The sequence below is a fragment of the Haliotis cracherodii genome, unplaced genomic scaffold (genome assembly GCF_022045235.1).
Source record: "Haliotis cracherodii isolate W230 unplaced genomic scaffold, xgHalCrac1.p SCAF_13, whole genome shotgun sequence".
Taxonomy (NCBI): domain Eukaryota; kingdom Metazoa; phylum Mollusca; class Gastropoda; order Lepetellida; family Haliotidae; genus Haliotis; species Haliotis cracherodii.
Genome location: NW_027266268.1, coordinates 32,602,323 through 32,621,196, shown reverse-complemented (window position 1 = coordinate 32,621,196; position 18,874 = coordinate 32,602,323). Strand labels below are relative to the sequence as shown.

The following is an 18,874-nucleotide window of genomic DNA, read 5'->3' as shown; positions in this document are numbered from 1 at the left end:
GAGTCAGTATACAGTGGCTGAGTGGGATATCCATGTTAAACTGCGGTATCTCGGTAGGCCAGCACTGTGAAACTGGTCTAAGTCGGGACCACTACAAACTCTCACACCCATACGCGAGCATGGACGTCGCTTTACACTAATAGGTGTAATAATCGTGAACACAACGTTAAACCAGAGTGAGTCGACATCACTGAAAGCCAACTTACTGACAATGAGAGATTGTATGAACGACACGTGGGGTGTGTATTGAAACCGTGACAAACCAAATGAGGTGAGGTGAGGTGAAATGGGGTTTAACGTCGCGTCCAAGATTATTGCATTTATATAGCAACGTGCATGTACGTGTGTGTGTTTGTGTGGCTGCTTGTACCAGTCCTGACTGATGCCGATTTATGGTGCTAGCTCACTGAGATACCATGCCGCAGTTTAACACGAATACCCTACTCAGACACAGTATACTGAATCCAAGCCGACCTGTCCTTGTTTTAGCCCCTTAATGCCGAGCGCTAGACAGGGTAACAACAAGTACCATATTTTAACGTGTTTTGGTATGACGCGACCGGGGATCGAACCCCGTACATTCCGCTCTCCGGGCGGACGCTCTTCCACAAGACAGACATGCAGGCAGATACATACAAACATCTCCCTCCCAACTTGGCTCATCCATGACGCTATGCAGCAATATTCAAATATAAGGAAGAAATGAATTTATTACGGATGTCCCCAGGTATCATGTTGCTGTCAAACCTAGAAACATAATCGGGGCGAACTTGAAGTCGAACCCACATTCAAGTTGTAGCGCCTTAGACGACAGGGCCACCCATGCGCCCCCAATGAAAAGGGTATTCGTGGTGATGGACCTCTGTGTCAAAACCACAAGCATTGCGAAGACGGTAATAAAAGGATCGAGCCACTCCATCATGTCCTTGACCTTAAACTGTGGACTTGTTGAGTGAGATAAAATTAAGTGGCTTCTCTACACTGGTACAGCCTCACCTCATAAACGAATCACTGATAAATCTTCTCAATCATTACACAATCCTCAATACTGTTCTTTTTGTTTATGTATATCAAAATTATTTGGTGAATCATGGACTTGAGCTACTTTCAAAGATTTTATGCACGCTTCTTTAGATTGAAACTGTTGTTGACTCTCAATGCAATTTGTGCAGTAGGGTAGAATGGAGCTCTGAAACTCATTGATCAGGGAACCATAAAAACAGTCTTCGTATGTCACAGCTGTAGAGGACTGACAAACGTGACCAACCCTTTTATGGCATTTAAAAAAAAAAGAATTTGTTGATTCCTTTCATAAATATAATTTATTGTACAAACACTTTATATGTGTCTCTGTTCATGTTTTTGATCTGTTCGTAGGAAAGTCCTTTCATTGTAAAACTCTTTCAGTCCGTAGATAGGAATACTTTGTCGACGAATGCTGAAACAATTTTGAATAATTCTTCAGTCCAACCAAAGTTGTGTTCCTTACTGAATTTTTTTTTCAAATAACTAATTCGCACCTTCATTTAGTTTGGTGTAGGTTATTTTACTATTTTGACGTCAGCTTTAGCCCATTGTCGGACTTTCGTGTAGTGTGAGATTGTAATTATACACCAACTCAGATAAATAAAGCGACAAAACCTTTTCCATATCCAATAGAAATCGCTATCTATCGATTGTACAATTCCGACTATATCATGAGGATGTGTTTATGAATCACTATCAAATAGTAATGATAACAGGCGTTCGCGAAAAGGTGAGCGTATCCTGTCCCTCCGGTGGCACACGTCACAAACACATGCAAAGGCAAGTCAATTTTTCACCTCGCCCGTGAAGATCAGGGGCCGAAGAGGTCTACAGCAACACATGCTTGCCGTAAAAGGCGACTATGCTTGTCGTAAAAGGCGACTAACGGGATCGGGTGGTCAGGCCCGCTGACTTGGTTGATGCATGTCATCGATCCCAATTGCGTGGATCGATGCTCATGATAATAATCACTTGATTGTCTGGTTCAGACTAGATTATTAACAGACGTCATATAGCTGGAATATTGCTGAGTGCGGCGTTCAACAACAAACCAACCAACAACCAATTGTTCACCTGAAAAAAACATGGGAACATATGGTACAAGTTATAGAAAAATGCATCTGGCATCATTTTTGCCACTGACACGTCAAATTTGGAAATGTCCTCCACATATCTACCATAAAACCTTTTGAAAGCCTTACTGAGGCCTTGAATGTTGTAACCTTGATCAAACAACTTCTGAGTAAGAGTCGTATGACGCTCTTTGAAATCTTGTTAGAAAGAGCATGCTCGATCGTATCTAAAAGTTGCGAAATGTAAACACCAAAGGCTGGACCTGCTTGAATATTGTTCGACATGAAGGGAAAATTGATTATTGGAAAGTTGAAGTCAACCCTCTTGTCATACAGTCTTGTGGAGAGTGTTTTGTCACTCTGAATCTTTATGTACAGATCTAACTAGGAAACAGATGAGGCGGTCTCACTGGTCTCCTTTATGTCTAGTTCAGGTGGGTAAATCAGTGGAAGGGAATGGGCTATTTGATGGTTATTGAACGATATCAGATCATCTAAATATCAGGAGTTTAAGTTAAACTTCTTGGACAAATAAAAGAAATTCCGATTCATATGCATAAAGAAACAGATCCGCAAGAAGGGGAGCACAATTGGTGCCTATGAGGAATGCCTACTTCTTGCCTAAATTTCTTACCCTCCAATTTTACGCAGATGTTATCAATGAGGGAGTCAAGCATTTCACATATTGTTTTCTCAGTAAACGTCAGATGGCATTTGCTTTCATTTTTTCAGACATTGTCCTGAACGTCTGAGTATAGATACGCAACTGTATCTGTGTTCACCACGTTTGGAACAAAAGGCCTATGGTTCAAGGAATGAAGGTATTCCTTAAGTTTGTCATGTTGGATAGTGGTGTACATAGTTGAAAAATCAATTTTTTTGACAGAATGGAACTTGGTTCGACATCAATGTACTTATGTGTGTTCTTATGTGTTAAATACCTAGTCATGAGCGATCTTAATGGGCGAATTACCCTTTCCGCATATTAGGCTTTAAAGTAACTATCAGTTTTATACCTTGTTTACCTACTTTCTTTGAAAACACAAGCAAACTCCCTACCTTTGTCTACACGGGAGACGACCCTTATTGAAAATGTTTCAATCCTTCTACCACCATCTCTGGTTTTCTGTTCTTAAGGGGGGCACGGGTGGCCCAGTCGTCTAAGGCCCCGCGATTCGCTGTGCAGAGTTGCGTCCCTTGGGCACGCCAGAAACCTATGATTTCGGGTTCGAATCCCGGTTCGCCCCGATGATGTTTCTAGGTTTGTTAGCAATATACCCGTGCTCGTGGGTTTCATCGAAGTGCTAAACGTCTGAGACTTGCATCACTTCGGGCTTTCCTCCCACATTAAGCTGACCCGCCGTGATATAACTTGAATACTGTTAAAAGCGGCGTCAAAGCCAAGTCACTCACTCATTCTGTTCTTATGTGGCTTGACCCACAAGAATCGCAATAAAATGTGTATCACTATGAGTAAATAATGCACACCATGAATAACGCACGCTGGAATGATAACTGACGTCAGCAAGGTCCATGTCCAACATTTCATCTAGCTCATTGACTCGTACAGTGGTCTGGGAAACCTATGCTTCACTTGCTTGTTCAATGAATTTGCATACTTGTCTTGTCCAGAAACTCCTTTACTTTCTTCACACTGATATATTTCTGAAATTTTGTTGTCTCATAATAGGCGCGACTTTTTTAGGATCAAAATATAATTCTTCCTGAATTTTTGTTGGGAAGCTAGACATGACTGTAAATGATAAAGAATAACATATATACTACGTTAAATATATATTAAACTGTTAAATTGGTACACTGTATGGATTTATAAAATCGAGTTTGTAAGTACATTACGTTTTCTTTCCACTGTGCAGTCATGAGGTTTTCTATTCCTTCAGTCAACCAGTTTGTGTACTGTATTAAACCGTTGTCACCGCCTCCTACGCCCTGTCTGTACAAGATGAATGTGCAGATGTGTAGTTTGCATAAATTGTCTAGTCTGCTTTTTAATTAGCAGATCCAACTGGAACTCATCGCCCAACAACGCAACATGGTTCTGAATGTGAACCTTCTCAGGTCAGAATATCTATAGTTCGCATGATTCGCATGTCATGAGGTCTAACAGGTACTAAGCTTCTGATGCTTGTTGTAAGAGGCGACTAACGGGATCAGGTGGTCAGGCTCGGTTGATGCATGTAATCGTATCCCAAGTGCGTGGATCAATGCTCATGAGGTCAATCACTGGATTATCTGGTCCAGACTCGATTATTTACAGACCGCCGTCGTATAGCAGGGATATTACTGAGTGCGGCGTTAAACAACAGACACACTAAGCTTCTGGTCAAAAGAAAGAGTGCCAACATTTCCTTTGAAATTTATTTTGTCGTTCTCACATAAGTCAAAATCAATTTCATGGCCCTTAGGGTGAATTAACAAAAAGCAATCAAACACATATGGAGTCATTACTGTCAAGAAAAAGCAGATGCCACAAACAATCACTACGCAGGAAACAAGGGGCGCGTTGCAAGCCACGAATCGCTCAGATAAAGCAAATTAATCGCTCATTCTGATGTCTGCAACAGCTTGCCCACTCTTCCAAAATGGCGGCGCAACTAGCGCTTGGTTGCCATGACGTAATGAAGAATGTAATAGAAGAGGCTCGATGACGAGCTGATGGAATTTATGACTACTTTGAAGATGTAGAGCAGGCTGAGGAGGATGGGGTCTTCGCTGCCGTTGCTGATTTCCTCGTTGATCCACTCAAGAATCTCTTGTTCCGCTGTCAAAGTAAGCCGCCATTTTGGTTTGAGAACGAAGCGACCTCAGCCAGCGATTGTTTCGCTTGCAAGCGGCTGAAAGTTAGCGCACTGTTGTGAGGCGAATCGCTGTACATCGCTTGCAAGCGATTGGCGCTTTGCAACGTACCCCAGAAATCAGTACAAACAGAGCTAAACTGTGAAATCAGTAGCCACACTAAATCAAAGAAACATCAATACATTATATTGAAACACACAGTTTTAGGTTCGCAATCAAACAAGGCAATACAATGGGTCAAATGAGGGGCAGCAGCAGTAGGGCTTGTAATTAATGTTCAAACATTCACGAATGTTCAGTATAATGTCTTTCAAACATGACTGTCCAACTTCTTGAATCAGATTAGTATTGGATGCTGTTGGAGATTCGGTGATTACAGAAAATGTTGTTTTGAAGTAAATGAGGCAGACCTCATGTCGAAAAAGGCCTCAACTCACACTCTTGTGGATCTTATATATGGAACCGCAATCCTCCTTGAAACTGTCCCACGTCTCGAAGGATCAAGCATGTTATGTTTGCAAACAAACAGGGATGGTAACTCTTAATTCCATTCACTTGCTGCCGCCGACATTGTACTGGTGCTTCAATCATTTACTGCCACTGAAAATCACTGCAAGTAAACCTGCGACGATCTCTGCTGCAACATACCAGAGTGTTGGAACAGATATGACTGTAGCTGTGCTGGACACTATTTCTGTACTGGTAGCTTGTTTTGATGGAGGTGAAGAATTTTGTGTTGTGCTGGCTGTTGTAGGAATTGTTGATGTAGTTGTGGTAGTTGGCGTTGTAGTTGGTGTAGTTGTAGTTGATTGCGTAGTAGGAGAAGTCTTCGGTGTAGTTGTGACAGTTGTTGGTGTAGCTGTGGCAGTCGTTGGTGTAGTTGTAGTCGTAGTTGGTGTAGTTGTTGTAGTTGTAGAAGTTGTTGATGTAGTTGTGGTAGTTGTTGGTGAACTAGTGGAAGTTGTTGTAGGTCTAGTAGTTCTTGGCGCTGTTGTGTTAGTTGTTGATTTAGTGTTAGTTGTTGTGATAGTAATTGGTGTAGTTGTGGTAGTTGGTGCAGTTGTAGTAGATGCTGGTATAGTTGTTGTAGTTGTTGGTGTAGTAGTTGAGGTTGTTGGGGGCGTAGTGGTAGTTGATGGTGTAGTTATTGGTGCAGTTGTGGTAGTTGTTGGTGCAGTTGTGGTTGTGACAGTTGTTGGTGTAGCTGTTGCGGTCGTTGTGGTAGTTGTTGGTGTAGTTGTTGTAATTGTGGTAGTTATTGGTGCAGTAGTTGTTGTTACAGTTGTTGGTGTAGCTGTGGCAGTCGTTGTAGTAGTTCTTGGTGCCATTGTGGTAGTTGTTGGTGTAGTAGTTGAGGTTGTTGGGGCAGTCGTGGTAGTTGATGGCGTAGCTGTTGGTGCAGTTGGTGTAGTTGTTGGTGCAGTTGTGGTAGATGTTAGTGTAGTAGTGGTAGTTGGTGTAATTGTGGTAGTTGGTAAAGTGGTAGTTATTGGTGCAGTTGTGGTAGATGTTAGTGTAGTTGTGGTGGTTGTTGGTACAGTTGTAGCTGTTGTAGTTGTGGAAGATTGTGACGAAACTTTGCGACAAGTGTCACAACACCTCCCAATGTAGTCGGGACCGGAAGTGATACAGTTGCTATAGGCACATGGGCCAGTCAACGTGTTGTCGCCATAGGGACAGTCTGCAACATAATCAAGCAGCATTTAAACGTTCAAATATTTGCTAATTGCTATATTGATGACAATAGTGTCGAGCATGTTCGTCTTTCGATTATCATAACCATCGTGTAACATTTCACTAGACCATGGTTAATGTGGAAGTAAATCCCAAGGTAATGCAGAGGGAACATGTTTAACCCTTTGGTGAATCCGATGATCAATGGTAGCACATGGTGGTAAGAGGCATAGATTCCATTCGCGGATAGATTCACAGTAAATTTATGCAACTCCGCATAACTATTCTTTTCAACTATAAGACATATTTCATCACTGAGACCAGTTCTCACATGTTAAGTCATCACCTAAATTATAGATACCAGACACTGCGATGACGGACGACTAAGCGCTGCAGACAACAATTATGGAGCTTTGGAATCCAGTACAAAAGAGGAATTGACATGTCTTCAGGTTTAAGAGTCAAAACAAAAGGTGTTAGGACATGCTATACAGTCTAATAAATTGCAATATTGACACTCGTTCTTCAGGAGACAAGGAAAGCCATGCACTTACCTCTCTTTCTATCTTACTCTTATCATCAAATATTCTACATTATATGAACTGGATTCCTTATTAACTGCACCCCCCCCCCCCCCCCCCCCGCCCCCCATATATCATATGGCATACATCAGACACTTTAGTGTTGAAGCTTGGATTTACAGTTAAAAAAATCTGTTAAGTGGCGAAATCAACCGAAACAAAATCAGAATACGGAAGAAATACACACTTTGGGTTAATGTATGCAAAGTATTGTACCATAACATATATAACCACCAAGTAAATCCAATTTGAAACAAAATAAAACTGTTAATAGATATGTTGTAATATTGTGACTGATTACACGTGGTCCTTTCTGAATAGTTCCTAATATAAGTAGACATGATTTTAGTTTCCTGTAGAGGACACATAGAGGAGAGGTAAATATAGAATAGTGTCAAAATGGTAACTTATGATAATACTGACAATGGCCAACAGTGTGCAGAAATATCTAGCATTTATGTTTCTACGAAGCAGTTATTAGAAGATATATTACTATGAACTAATGAGCCATAATGCTCTGTAGGTTACCCATGGCTCCTCTATTCTTTCAAACATTAGATCGTAATCCAAAACCCAAACCAGACCTCACCAAAACCCCTATTGTCTGTACTTACCACCTCCTGACGAGTGGGCTGAGCAAGTCTCACAACAGCCATAGGCATTGTTTTCATTGTAACAAAGACGTTTCCGTTCCTGAGTAATACCAGTGTCACAGTCAGAGTAACGATCCCCATATGTGCAATTGGCTGGAAAACATACAATTCAATAATATGAATATTGACGAAATACACACTTTGTGTTAAAGGCATGAAACTTTGCATGTCAAACTGTTAATAAACCAGTTGTAATTTTGTGATTGATAATATCTGATCCATTCTGAATAGTTCATAAGATTAGCAGAATTGTGTTAGGATTCATGTTAATATTGACAATGGTTAGCATTGTGTAATTACACCTGTCATTAACGCAATAGATATGTTGTAATATTGTAACTGATTACACGTGGTCCTTTCTGAATAGTTCCTAATATAAGTAGACATGATTTAAGTTTCCTTTAGAGGAAACATAGCCGAGAGGCATATATAGAGTAGTGTCAAAATGCTAACTTAGGATAATACTGACAATGGTCAACAGTGTGCAGAAATATCTAGCATTTATGTTTCTACGAAGCAGTCCTTGTTTTAGCCCCTTAATGCCGAGCGCCAGGAAGGGCAACAACAAGTACCATCTTTTAACGTCTTTTTGGTATAACGCTGCCGGGGATCGAACCCCGGACCTTCCGCTCTTCGGGCGGATGCTCTACCACTAGAACACGGAGGCGGTCTGCAACACCTATGTGAAACACCCTTGCGACTATGATATATATACCCGTCAATAACCTCAATGTTGCAGATTAGAATTTGAGCAAATCACTAATATTGTGATAGATAATATCTGATCTATTCTGAATAGTTCATAAGATAAGAAGAATTGTGTTACGATTCATGTTCATATTGACAATGGTTAGCATTGTGTAATAACACCTGCCATTAACACAATTATCGTATATCCAAAATAACGACTTGCAACACCAATTTTATGAATAACATATTACTGCTTCAATAATTAGAGAAGTAGATGGTACATATTGATACGCTGGATTGATATATTTGATATGGTTTTACGCCGCTTTTAGCAATATTCCAGCAGGGGACACCAGAAATGGGCTTCACACATTGTACCCATGTCGGGAATCGAACCCGGGTCCTCGGCGTGACGAGCGAACGCTTTAACCACTAGGCTATCCGACCGCCTCTGATACATTGGACTGAAGAATTAGATTTATACATTGTTTTGACACATCGTATTGATACATTGGGTTGATAGATGATATTGATATGCTGGATTGATATTTTGTATTGATACATGAGATTGATAATGTGCACTGGTTTATTGGGATGATCTGATACACTGGACTGACATATTGTATTGATACATTGCATTGATACATTGGACTGATACCTTGAACGTAAACATTTGACTGATACACTCGACATATATAGTGGACACATTTATTTGAGTGATACACTGGACTGATACATTGGATTGATATGCTGGTCTGATACATTGGATTGGTACATTGAACTGGTACATTGGATTGAAACAATTGACTTATACATTGGATTGATAAATTGGTCTGATGCAATCAATTAATACATCGGACTGATAAAGGGGACTTCTACATTGAATTGATTCATTAGGCCTATACACTGGACTAATAGATTAGGTTGAAGTGATACATTCGAGTGATGCATTGAATTGATACATTGGACTGATACAGTGGACTGATACATTGAACTGATACAGTGGACTGATGAATTTGGTTACAGATCCGGTATTAAATCAAGTATTTTTTATTGTATGTTAAGGGGAGATATCCCAGTTTGGAATTGTTGAAAGACATCTAATCATTTAAAAAGTATTTTATTCCACAGAATAACTTACTGCCACTCATTAACGTTAACAAATTAACATTTTAATAATTTCAACCTCACATTTCAGTGTGCAAACTTTCGACTTACCAGTGTCTGTATTTATAAGATTCTCCGAAACTCAAACCGTCCAAAGGTCTCTATCATTGCTTACCTACTGCCGACTTGAAAAGTGGGCATGTTTCACAACAACCCCGGGCATTTCCTTCATTGTAGCATAAACGTTTCCTGTCCTGAGTTATTGTGTCACAGTTTCTATATCGATCTCCATATGGGCAGTTTTCTAGAGCAAATGAAATATACAAGTACACATAAGAAATATGAGGCAAATAGATACAAACGTATCTTAATCGTGAAGATGACCCGTTGGTTAACACATCAGTCAATATGCCCATGTTCAACAGACACTGATGGCAACATTCCAAATGTCACAAACCGTAGGGGAGGTACGTAAACCACGTGCTGAGTACCACAGAGGAGTGAATGTCATACTGGATTATCACGTGGTACTTGTATCCTCAATTCACATTTTGGAAGAGGATTTGTTATCTAACATACACTCAACAGTAAGTACAGTCTTGAACATTACTGCTTTATGCTTTTATTGAATATGTTTGCTGGATGTGTTTGGCTATTACATCATTGTATGGTTTTATCATGTCAGAATCGCAAAAATCAAGTAATAATATGGAAATGGGGGTGATTTGTATTTGAGACAGTTCGTGTTTTGTTTGATTCTTGTTTCTAAACACTAAACTATTGAACAATAGTTTATCATTGTTAATAATTCTAAGATCCTACATTTTGGCTTCAATCACACTAACTAAAATCTTCAGATTTTCAACAGACGTCCTCTTCACTGTCAATCACACAATTAGTTGTCGCCAAGTAGTCTCGTAACTACCCAAGCCAAGGCGTCTTAATGGCGGGAACACCATTTTCATCTACTACTAGAGGTAGACGAATTCGAGACGTGGGAGGGAGTAATGCGTATGTAAAAGAGGTAGTATTTTTAGAATTATTAACAATGATAAACTATTGTTCTGTAATTCTAGCGAGGCTTCTCCCTCTATTACATATCTGCCATAAATCCTGCATTTTGGCTTCAATCACACAGACGTCCTCTTCACTGTCAATCAAACAATAAGTTGTCGCCAAGTAGTCTCGTAACTACCCAAGCCATCACGTCATAATGGCGGCAACACCACTTTCATCTACTACTAGAGGTAGACGAATTCGAGACGTGAGAGGGCGTAATTCGTATGTGAAAGAGGCAGTATTTTTAGAATTATCAACAATGATAAACTATTGTTCAATATTTTTTACGAAGCTTCTACACCTGTTACATATCTGCCAGAATATACCAGAGGGACCCCTGTGTAATTCACAGCAAACCTCTTCTGGAAATCATTATGTACTGATTCTAATCCTACTTGAGATAATTTCCTCTGAAATTCCCCTTGAGGACTTGAAAATCAGATACTGTGTCAAGAATCAGTCACATATGTGATATTTACATTAGATTTACCACATATTTGCTGATGTTGATCGTAAATAAACCTAGATTTGTGACTTTTAATACCGACGATTACGTCACTTCCGGTATGTCACTTCCCCCTTTTGGTAATGGCGTCTTTCTAGGCCTATTTCTACCCCAAAGGCGTCATTTAGCAACTTTTTTTCCGGTGCTGACGTCACTTTCGCTTATTCTCTCACTTCCGGTCTAATGGTGATAGTTGATATTTAAGGTGCTTCTTATCCTCCCTACACCTGATATGCAGAATAATAATCAAGGGTGTCGGAGGATGAAGGTCTCCCCGATCTTGCAACAGCTTCTGAGGCAAGTTCAGAGTATACGGATGTCTGCATCTTCTGCATGAAAACTTCCAGGCTAGATGTAGACTGGGCAGATTTTCGTGAAATATGTTGGACTTGTCATAGCAGATCTCGACGAAGTGGTAACTGTATAGGTTCCTCCATTTGTAGCTTAAGGAGACCGGGGAACCACGCCCTGCTGGGCCATATTGAAGCTATCAGTATTATTACACCATCCGTCTCCTCCACCTCATGGATGACTTTGTCAAGGAGAGACCATGATGGGAATGCGTAGGCGAAAAGATTGGTCCAATCCATCGAAAGAGCGTCGATCTGGTGAGCTCTTTGGACGTGAACTGGGCTGACATAGACCGGGAGTTGGTTGTTCTGGCAGGTGGCGAATAGATCTATATGTGATATGCCCCATAGCTTTATTATCCATGTGAAGATCTGGGGATGTAATGTCCATTCTGTTGCCACTATTCTCACCCGAAAGACTGTTCAGTTTCCTGGGTATATGTCTCGATCCGGCAATTGAAGGAGTCTTCGTGTAGTCTTCATCATCAGGGTGATTGTTCTGGTTCCTCCCTGCTTCTGAATATAGACCACTACTGTGGCGTTGTCCGTGGCTATGAGAACAGATGATAGATGAAGATGTATCCACCATTCCAGGATGGCGTTATATATGGCCTTGATTTCCCTGCAGTTGATATGAAGGTTTTTCTCCTCTGTGTTCCACGATCCCTGTACGATGAGATCGTCCATATGGGCTCCCCATCCCGAATCTGACGCGTCTGTGAATAGATGGTGCTCTTGCGTCGGATATATCAGAGGGATGCCACTCATCACATGTTCTCTGTGATTCCACCAATGGAGGTCTCATAGTAATCTAGGAGTTAACTGAGTCAGGCACTCTTGGCCGTGAGATCGTATATAGTTGACACATATCTATAGAGGAAGTAGCATCAGCCTTCTTCTGAAGATCATAACCTGTAGAGACGTAAAGTTGCCTTGAAGAGACATCCACCACCTCGGCGACTTGCTGGGTTGACTTGAAAGTGATTGAATCATCTCTATAGTCTTATCGAATCGATCCTCCGATGGGCATAGATATCCCATGTCTAGCTGGAATCTTACTCTGATGTATATAATGTCTTGAACCGGAGTAGTTTCTGACTTGGATGGATTGACTAGAAGGTCATAAGTTGGACCATGAATATCAAGTTCTGATGTAGCTGATCTTTTCCTTGGTCTGCTGCTAGGAAGTGGCCCAGATAGCTTTGAATTCGAACTAGCTGGAGGTGAGCGAACTTGATGACTGGTGCTGTAATCCTGGTGAATAGCCAAAGCTCTATTGCTATCCCGAATGGTAGGACTTGGAATTCGTAGCGTCGACCATTGAAGCGTAGATAGTTACTCGAGAATGGGTTTCTCGGGACGTGAAGATATGCATCTGTTAGTCTAGGCTGATAAGCCAGTCCCCTTTCTTCAACCTAGACCATAATTTCCGTATGGACTCCATCTGGAATTTTAGTGGAGGTACCAGATCTCTTGATGAGGGTTTGTAAATTTATAATCATCCTCATCTCGCTTGTATTTTTTTCCAGAAGACCAGAGAGTAAAAACCCTTGGCTCCGACCAGGGGAAATCTTCGGCCCACGGCGTGTGTGTTCAGGATCGGGTGTTCCCTGAAGTGTAGCTTGTATCCGTGATCCACGACGTGTGGAATCCAGTGGGCGGGCATAACTCGCTTCCAATTTTTGGCGTATGACAGTAGACGCCTTCCCACTGGGCCCGGATTCGGCATTATGTTGAAAGACGATAGGCGTAAATCACAGTCCATAGACATAACTAGGATAATGGATATAATGGATAATCGTCGCACTCTGCGTATATACCGTAGGTTTCGTCACCCTCCGGTCACCATGATTCCGGTATAATCTGTCTGTGTGGCTTGTGGTCCATGGGTAGCGGAAGCCATGCGGTGGTTGCACTTTCGGCCGGCTGGCCAGTCGGCTGCCTGGGTAATCCCGTGTGTGCCGTGCGGCTGGCTTGGGAACCGTTGGCTGATGAAGGTCATACGGTAAGCCGTAGTCGGTCGGCTGGGTAGCTGTGGGTGGCTGGCCCATGGAGTCCGTGCAACTGTTCAGCGTCTGGCTGGTGTGGCTGGCTGGCTTGGTTGCCGTGGACGGCCTGTACATGGATACCGTGCCGTTCCCGTACGGTATTCTCCCTTGGTTGGGTAACGCCTGCAGGCTGACCGTACGGCCCAGTTTACTGGTCTATTGTAGATGGGCCTACGGCCGTGGAAGAAGATCAGATAGTCTATGCCAGAGCTATCTCTTTGATCTTTCCTATCTCTGTATCCATTGCTGAGAGCTTCGTCTCGAGCATGCCCTTCACCATCTCCTGCTGTTGAACAGTTGGTTGATCAGACTCATGGTGGGTGCAGGAGATGGTGGGTGGACTGGAGAGGGAGGCACTGGAGTGGAAACTGATTTTCCAGTTACGATGTTTTCCACTTTCTTCTTGGCAGCCTCGCGCCTGCTGCATTGTTCACATCTCTTCTCCTAAGTGCAGGTCATACCTCTGCACTTCGTGCAGTTTTCATGAGGATCTCACCTGACCATGAATCGGCCACACTTCTTGCACCCAGGGGTAGAGGGAGACAACATGACGACCTCACAAAATCCCCAAACACAGGCTTTGATGTCTGTTATTATAGAAAACTTATGAGAATTATCTTAGCTTAATGTGCCTTACTACCAAGTGCTAGATTGTTACTAATATTACTATGGGAGTTAACTCAAGCACACACAGGAAAAAAAGTGATGTTGCCGCCATCATGGCGTTATGGCTTGGGTAATTACAAGACTACTCTGCGACAACTAATTGTGTGATTGACAGTGAGAAGGACGTCTGTTGAAAATCTGAACATTTTAGTAAGTGTGATTGAAGCCAAAATACAGGATTTATGATTTATATATGTACCCGGGGTAGATGTTTTGTTAGAATTGTTTCTAGAACAGAAAAGCAGCGAAAACCCTTTGCTCACAGCCCATTTTCCCCGGAAAACCAGCATGTAAAATAGAACTGATATTGCCGTTGGTTAATTCTTTTTCAAAAACAAATAATTTGCTGCATCACAAATATCAGCTCAGTCACCCCCACCCCCAACCCACCACCACCACATCACTCCACCCACGATCCCATAGACATCAACATTACAAAGTATTCCCTTTTGGAACATGATATTTTCTCTGTACATATCGAATACATGAAACATGTAGATGTAAAGCACATTAGATTTATACTTTAGAAATATTGCCAAATAAAATTAAACACATTCTGTACAATATGCTTGAAATGACTTAACGAGAGACTACCATCATTAAGAAATAAGTACCGTCATTTCTCTTGTAGACAGGACAGGTCTCACAGCAGGCCGTCAAATAACCAGGATTGTAGCACAAACGTGGTGTTGCACTTATCAGCTCAGCACATGTTCTATTGGCCGGGTAAACGATTGGCTGGTTCCCAAAGAGACAGTCAGCTGAAATTGTTGGCAGGTTTCCGAAAGTGATCATTGCATTCAAGGAAAAGATGTCGTCCGAGATATTATGGCGCTCTCTAACGAGGTATTGCATACACACCCAGAAAAAAGTCAAGTACCACTTACTATTTCTTAAATTTGTATCCTGTATTAATGTTCTGACGACAAACATTTGTTTTTGTTCACCGTGTGACATACTCGAATTGAAATACAGAATATCGAATATTTATGATCATTAATTTGTTTTGTGACCGTTTCATGACAATATGACCATGACTACCATTTCAGATGCTCCTTTGCTTCTTTAAATGATATTATGTACACTTTTTTTGTATCGATTGGTGGTCTGATGTGCTACGACACATTTGGCAAAGTTGCATCCCTTAGTGCTTCCAAGATCCACTGCTAGTGGATTCGAATTCACAGATTCACCTTTGTTATGATCCGTAGTTTGTCAGCATCATACCCATGCTCCCGAGAAGCGATTCCTCTGACTTATGTGTAAACGTATACTTCAATAACTTACTATTGTTTTGTTCTGGTGCATCTATGGAAAACACACAGTGTCCAGCAACACACCACTGAAATCACAGTGCAACACATTTAACACTACTAATGATAATAATAACAACAATTTATGAAACATTCATAGCAATTGCTACACCTATCAACTTATACAATCCAATTTCATGAACATGTTTACATTCAATTTCCATTCACAGTTCCCTGGGAAGTGCATACAAATGTTAACATGGGTTAAGTACAGACACATATGCACGTTCAGATGGTGTACCTTTTTATCGCCACATGGCGTTCCGTCTGCAGCGTTTCGGGACGATTTAAGCTGTTCCTTGCCACAGACCATTCTCTTGCATATGTTTTCTGAATTACCTATGTCGATATCCTGTAAATGTCATGTTCAGTAGTGAGTAAAATGTCTATCGTGATAATAGAAATATAGCAGAAAGACAGTTTTACACCTGTCTAGTATATGATGGACCAAGCAGGATTTCTTCTAATGCTAATAAATATATTGTTCGTACTGATCGCAAGACGAAGCCTGGCCCAAACATCATTTGACACTGCGTGTGAACGTCGTAGAGCTGCCCCGGCATCGTCCCCGTGATGTTTGTCACAGAAGCCGGCTCGAGACTCGTCTGTAGGCATTGCTGTTGGGCATATGTACTGAAAAATATACGATACTGAATAGGAAATATCACGGCTGTATTATGTTATATGGATATACTCATGGGCATAGGCACCAGCACATATTGTAAAATGTCACAATACTGTAGGTGAGGTGAGGAGAAATATTCTTTTTATGTCGTGTCCAAGATTATTGCACTTATATAGCGATGTGCATGCACGTGTGTGTGTATGTGTGTGTGTGTGTGCGCGTGCGTGCGTGCTCGTGTGTGTGCGTGCGTGCGCGTTTGTGGCTCCTTGTAATAGTCCGGACTGATGCCGATTGATAGTGCCAGCCCACTAAGATACCATGCCGCAGTTTAACATGAATACCCCTCTCAGACACAATATACTGACTCCGAGCCGACCAGTCCTTGTTTTAGCCCCTTAATGCCGAGCTCCAGACAGGGTAGCAACAAGTACCATCTTTCAAGGTCTATTCGCATGACGCGGCCGGGGTCGAACCCCGAACCTTCTGCTCTCCGGCGGACGCTCTACAACTAGACCACGGATGCGGTCCATAATGCTGTAAATACGTTACGCAGAGTTATTAATTTTGCCTTAGCTGCGCCAGCAACCGACGGTCTTGGTCTCGGATTCCAGTGAACACACCATCACACATATTCACTCCTAACAATGTGTCACATTTACCAATCACCTTTCGCACTAACCAAGTTGAAAATATATTGGTTTGGAAAACATATTTTAACAGGGCTAATGGAAAACAACTCACTGAAACTCAGCTTTTATTGTAAATAATACTTTATAATTAAACAAGTTTATTTGGACTAAATCAAAGGAAATAGTAATGTATTCATAGTCAGGAAAGAAATGCCGTGGACAAAGGTAATGAAATAATTCTTAGATACACCTAACAAATTTATAGTATTAGATGACTTATCATGGGCAAGCACACAACCACTTTGGCATACACCGTAAAAAATGAATCACGTGAAAAGCTGTCGACAGCAAATGTGTGACACCCCAAAACGAGTCGGATTATTCCAGATCTTCAGTAAAAAAGTGTTCATTTCACATATAGGTTTGAGTGTTAAGGTTGTTTTTATTATAGCACCAAATTTTTATAAAAGATAGCTACAGGTTAAATCGCAAAGAAGATGAAGAACGAAGCGTGGTTTATTTCACGATAAAACATTGTTCTATCATGACGTCATTTCTGGAGATTCGAACATGCGCTCGTAATCTGAAGACGTCGTAAATTGGATGACGTTATTTTTGAGAGGTAAGTGTCAAGTGAGTTGTTCCCAATAGATGTAGCTAGACACAGCAGATACACGCAATGGCCAAACGATCGTATCCAAAAGTGGAAGAGATATGACAATCGGTATTGGAAGAAACGGTGCAGATAATCTACGTGACAGTTGTGATAATACCAAACTTACCCCCCCTTGTACACAAAATGGAATTGTCCGACATTGCCGAGGTTTGACTGTATTCAGGGAGTCATCATTATTTTAAATATTGATTACTGTCTTTAAAGCTTGTACAATTTATTGACATCCTTCAAAAGGCTGTACAAAATGTTCATATCTCATATATGATTTAAACGTCTCGTGGTCGTTGTTATATATTACAGTTTATTCTCCCTGCAGTGTTTTATTGTACGATAAATAACTCCCTCTCGTCGTTTATTTCTTAAATATGTCGAGTTCAAACGATATACATATTTCATAATGCACACACAAATCGTCTTTACAAGTAAAATTCACTTAATAGATAAAGAAACTACCATCTAACTTTTGAATCATGATCCAAAATCTAGCTTGGCTACATTTAAACAAAATGGTTAACTGTTTATAGTAAAACCTTGTTTAACTGAGGCTCCCATCAAATAAAACGTATAAAAACATGTACCGAATTCGACGTAATAAGCGCCAAGGGTGCTTTCAAAATTAGAAATAGGGGGCTCTTATTAGAATATTATTTTGGTGAAAAAAAAACTGGATTGAAAGATAAATTTTGCGGTTTAAGCTGACATCCTGAAATGTTTATATACAAGAGATACATTTTTCCAGAACTTAATTGTTCATAATTAAGGGTGCATATAACACACGAGTGCGTATTATACGCAAATAAATAAGTTTTGTGTACATTGATCAATCGGAAGGGGTGCTAATTGGGATTGTTCACCAGCCAATATATCAGCAAATATCGCCGTTGGCGCTTATTGGAGCGGGGCGCTTATTACGTCGAATACGGTAATTGATCGCATGATCAGGAACAGTTAATATAGTGGTCACCACTTCATAATACCTGTCTGCCTGTCTGTCTGTCTATCCGTCTGTTTGGAAATACATGCATGGTAACCCCATCTCCCATGTCGATGTGTGTCAGGTTTCTATTCCATTTATTTACTTTTTCACTGTTTCGTCTTTCATACCAACCCGTTTGTTAGGATTCCTTGGATGAAGGTTTGAAAGTAGCGTGACGAGCATGTAGAAAAGACGTAGTAGTTGTTGTGGTCAAGAACATGGGTCCTGCTGTACCCGCTGCCGGTCATGATGTACTTGTATGTAGAGTTACACGTGTTGTTGTATTCCCCGTCATGCCTGGCGCTGAGCCTGCGAAATACCAGGTTCGATTTACAAGATATATTCATCTCTCTTCATCATCCTATTTTTATCAATATTCTAGTACCATCTCATGCGTTTCACAATG

General features: G+C 41.1%; 1 protein-coding gene across 1 annotated transcript in view; it reads right to left on the bottom strand.

Moving 5' to 3' along the window:
- Positions 1-5,033: 5,033 nt before the first annotated feature.
- Positions 5,034-18,874, bottom strand: part of LOC139458628 (uncharacterized) — a 43,729-nt gene continuing 29,888 nt past the window's right edge. The window contains exons 11-19 of the mRNA XM_071240051.1: positions 18,601-18,777; positions 16,054-16,195; positions 15,804-15,914; positions 15,537-15,591; positions 14,864-15,010; positions 9,797-9,925; positions 7,786-7,929; positions 5,950-6,597; positions 5,034-5,709 (exon numbers count right to left, since the gene is read on the bottom strand). Of these exons, the coding sequence (XP_071096152.1) occupies positions 5,504-5,709; positions 5,950-6,597; positions 7,786-7,929; positions 9,797-9,925; positions 14,864-15,010; positions 15,537-15,591; positions 15,804-15,914; positions 16,054-16,195; positions 18,601-18,777 (1,759 nt within the window). The 3' untranslated portion in view covers positions 5,034-5,503. The remainder of the gene's footprint in view (positions 5,710-5,949; positions 6,598-7,785; positions 7,930-9,796; positions 9,926-14,863; positions 15,011-15,536; positions 15,592-15,803; positions 15,915-16,053; positions 16,196-18,600; positions 18,778-18,874) is intronic.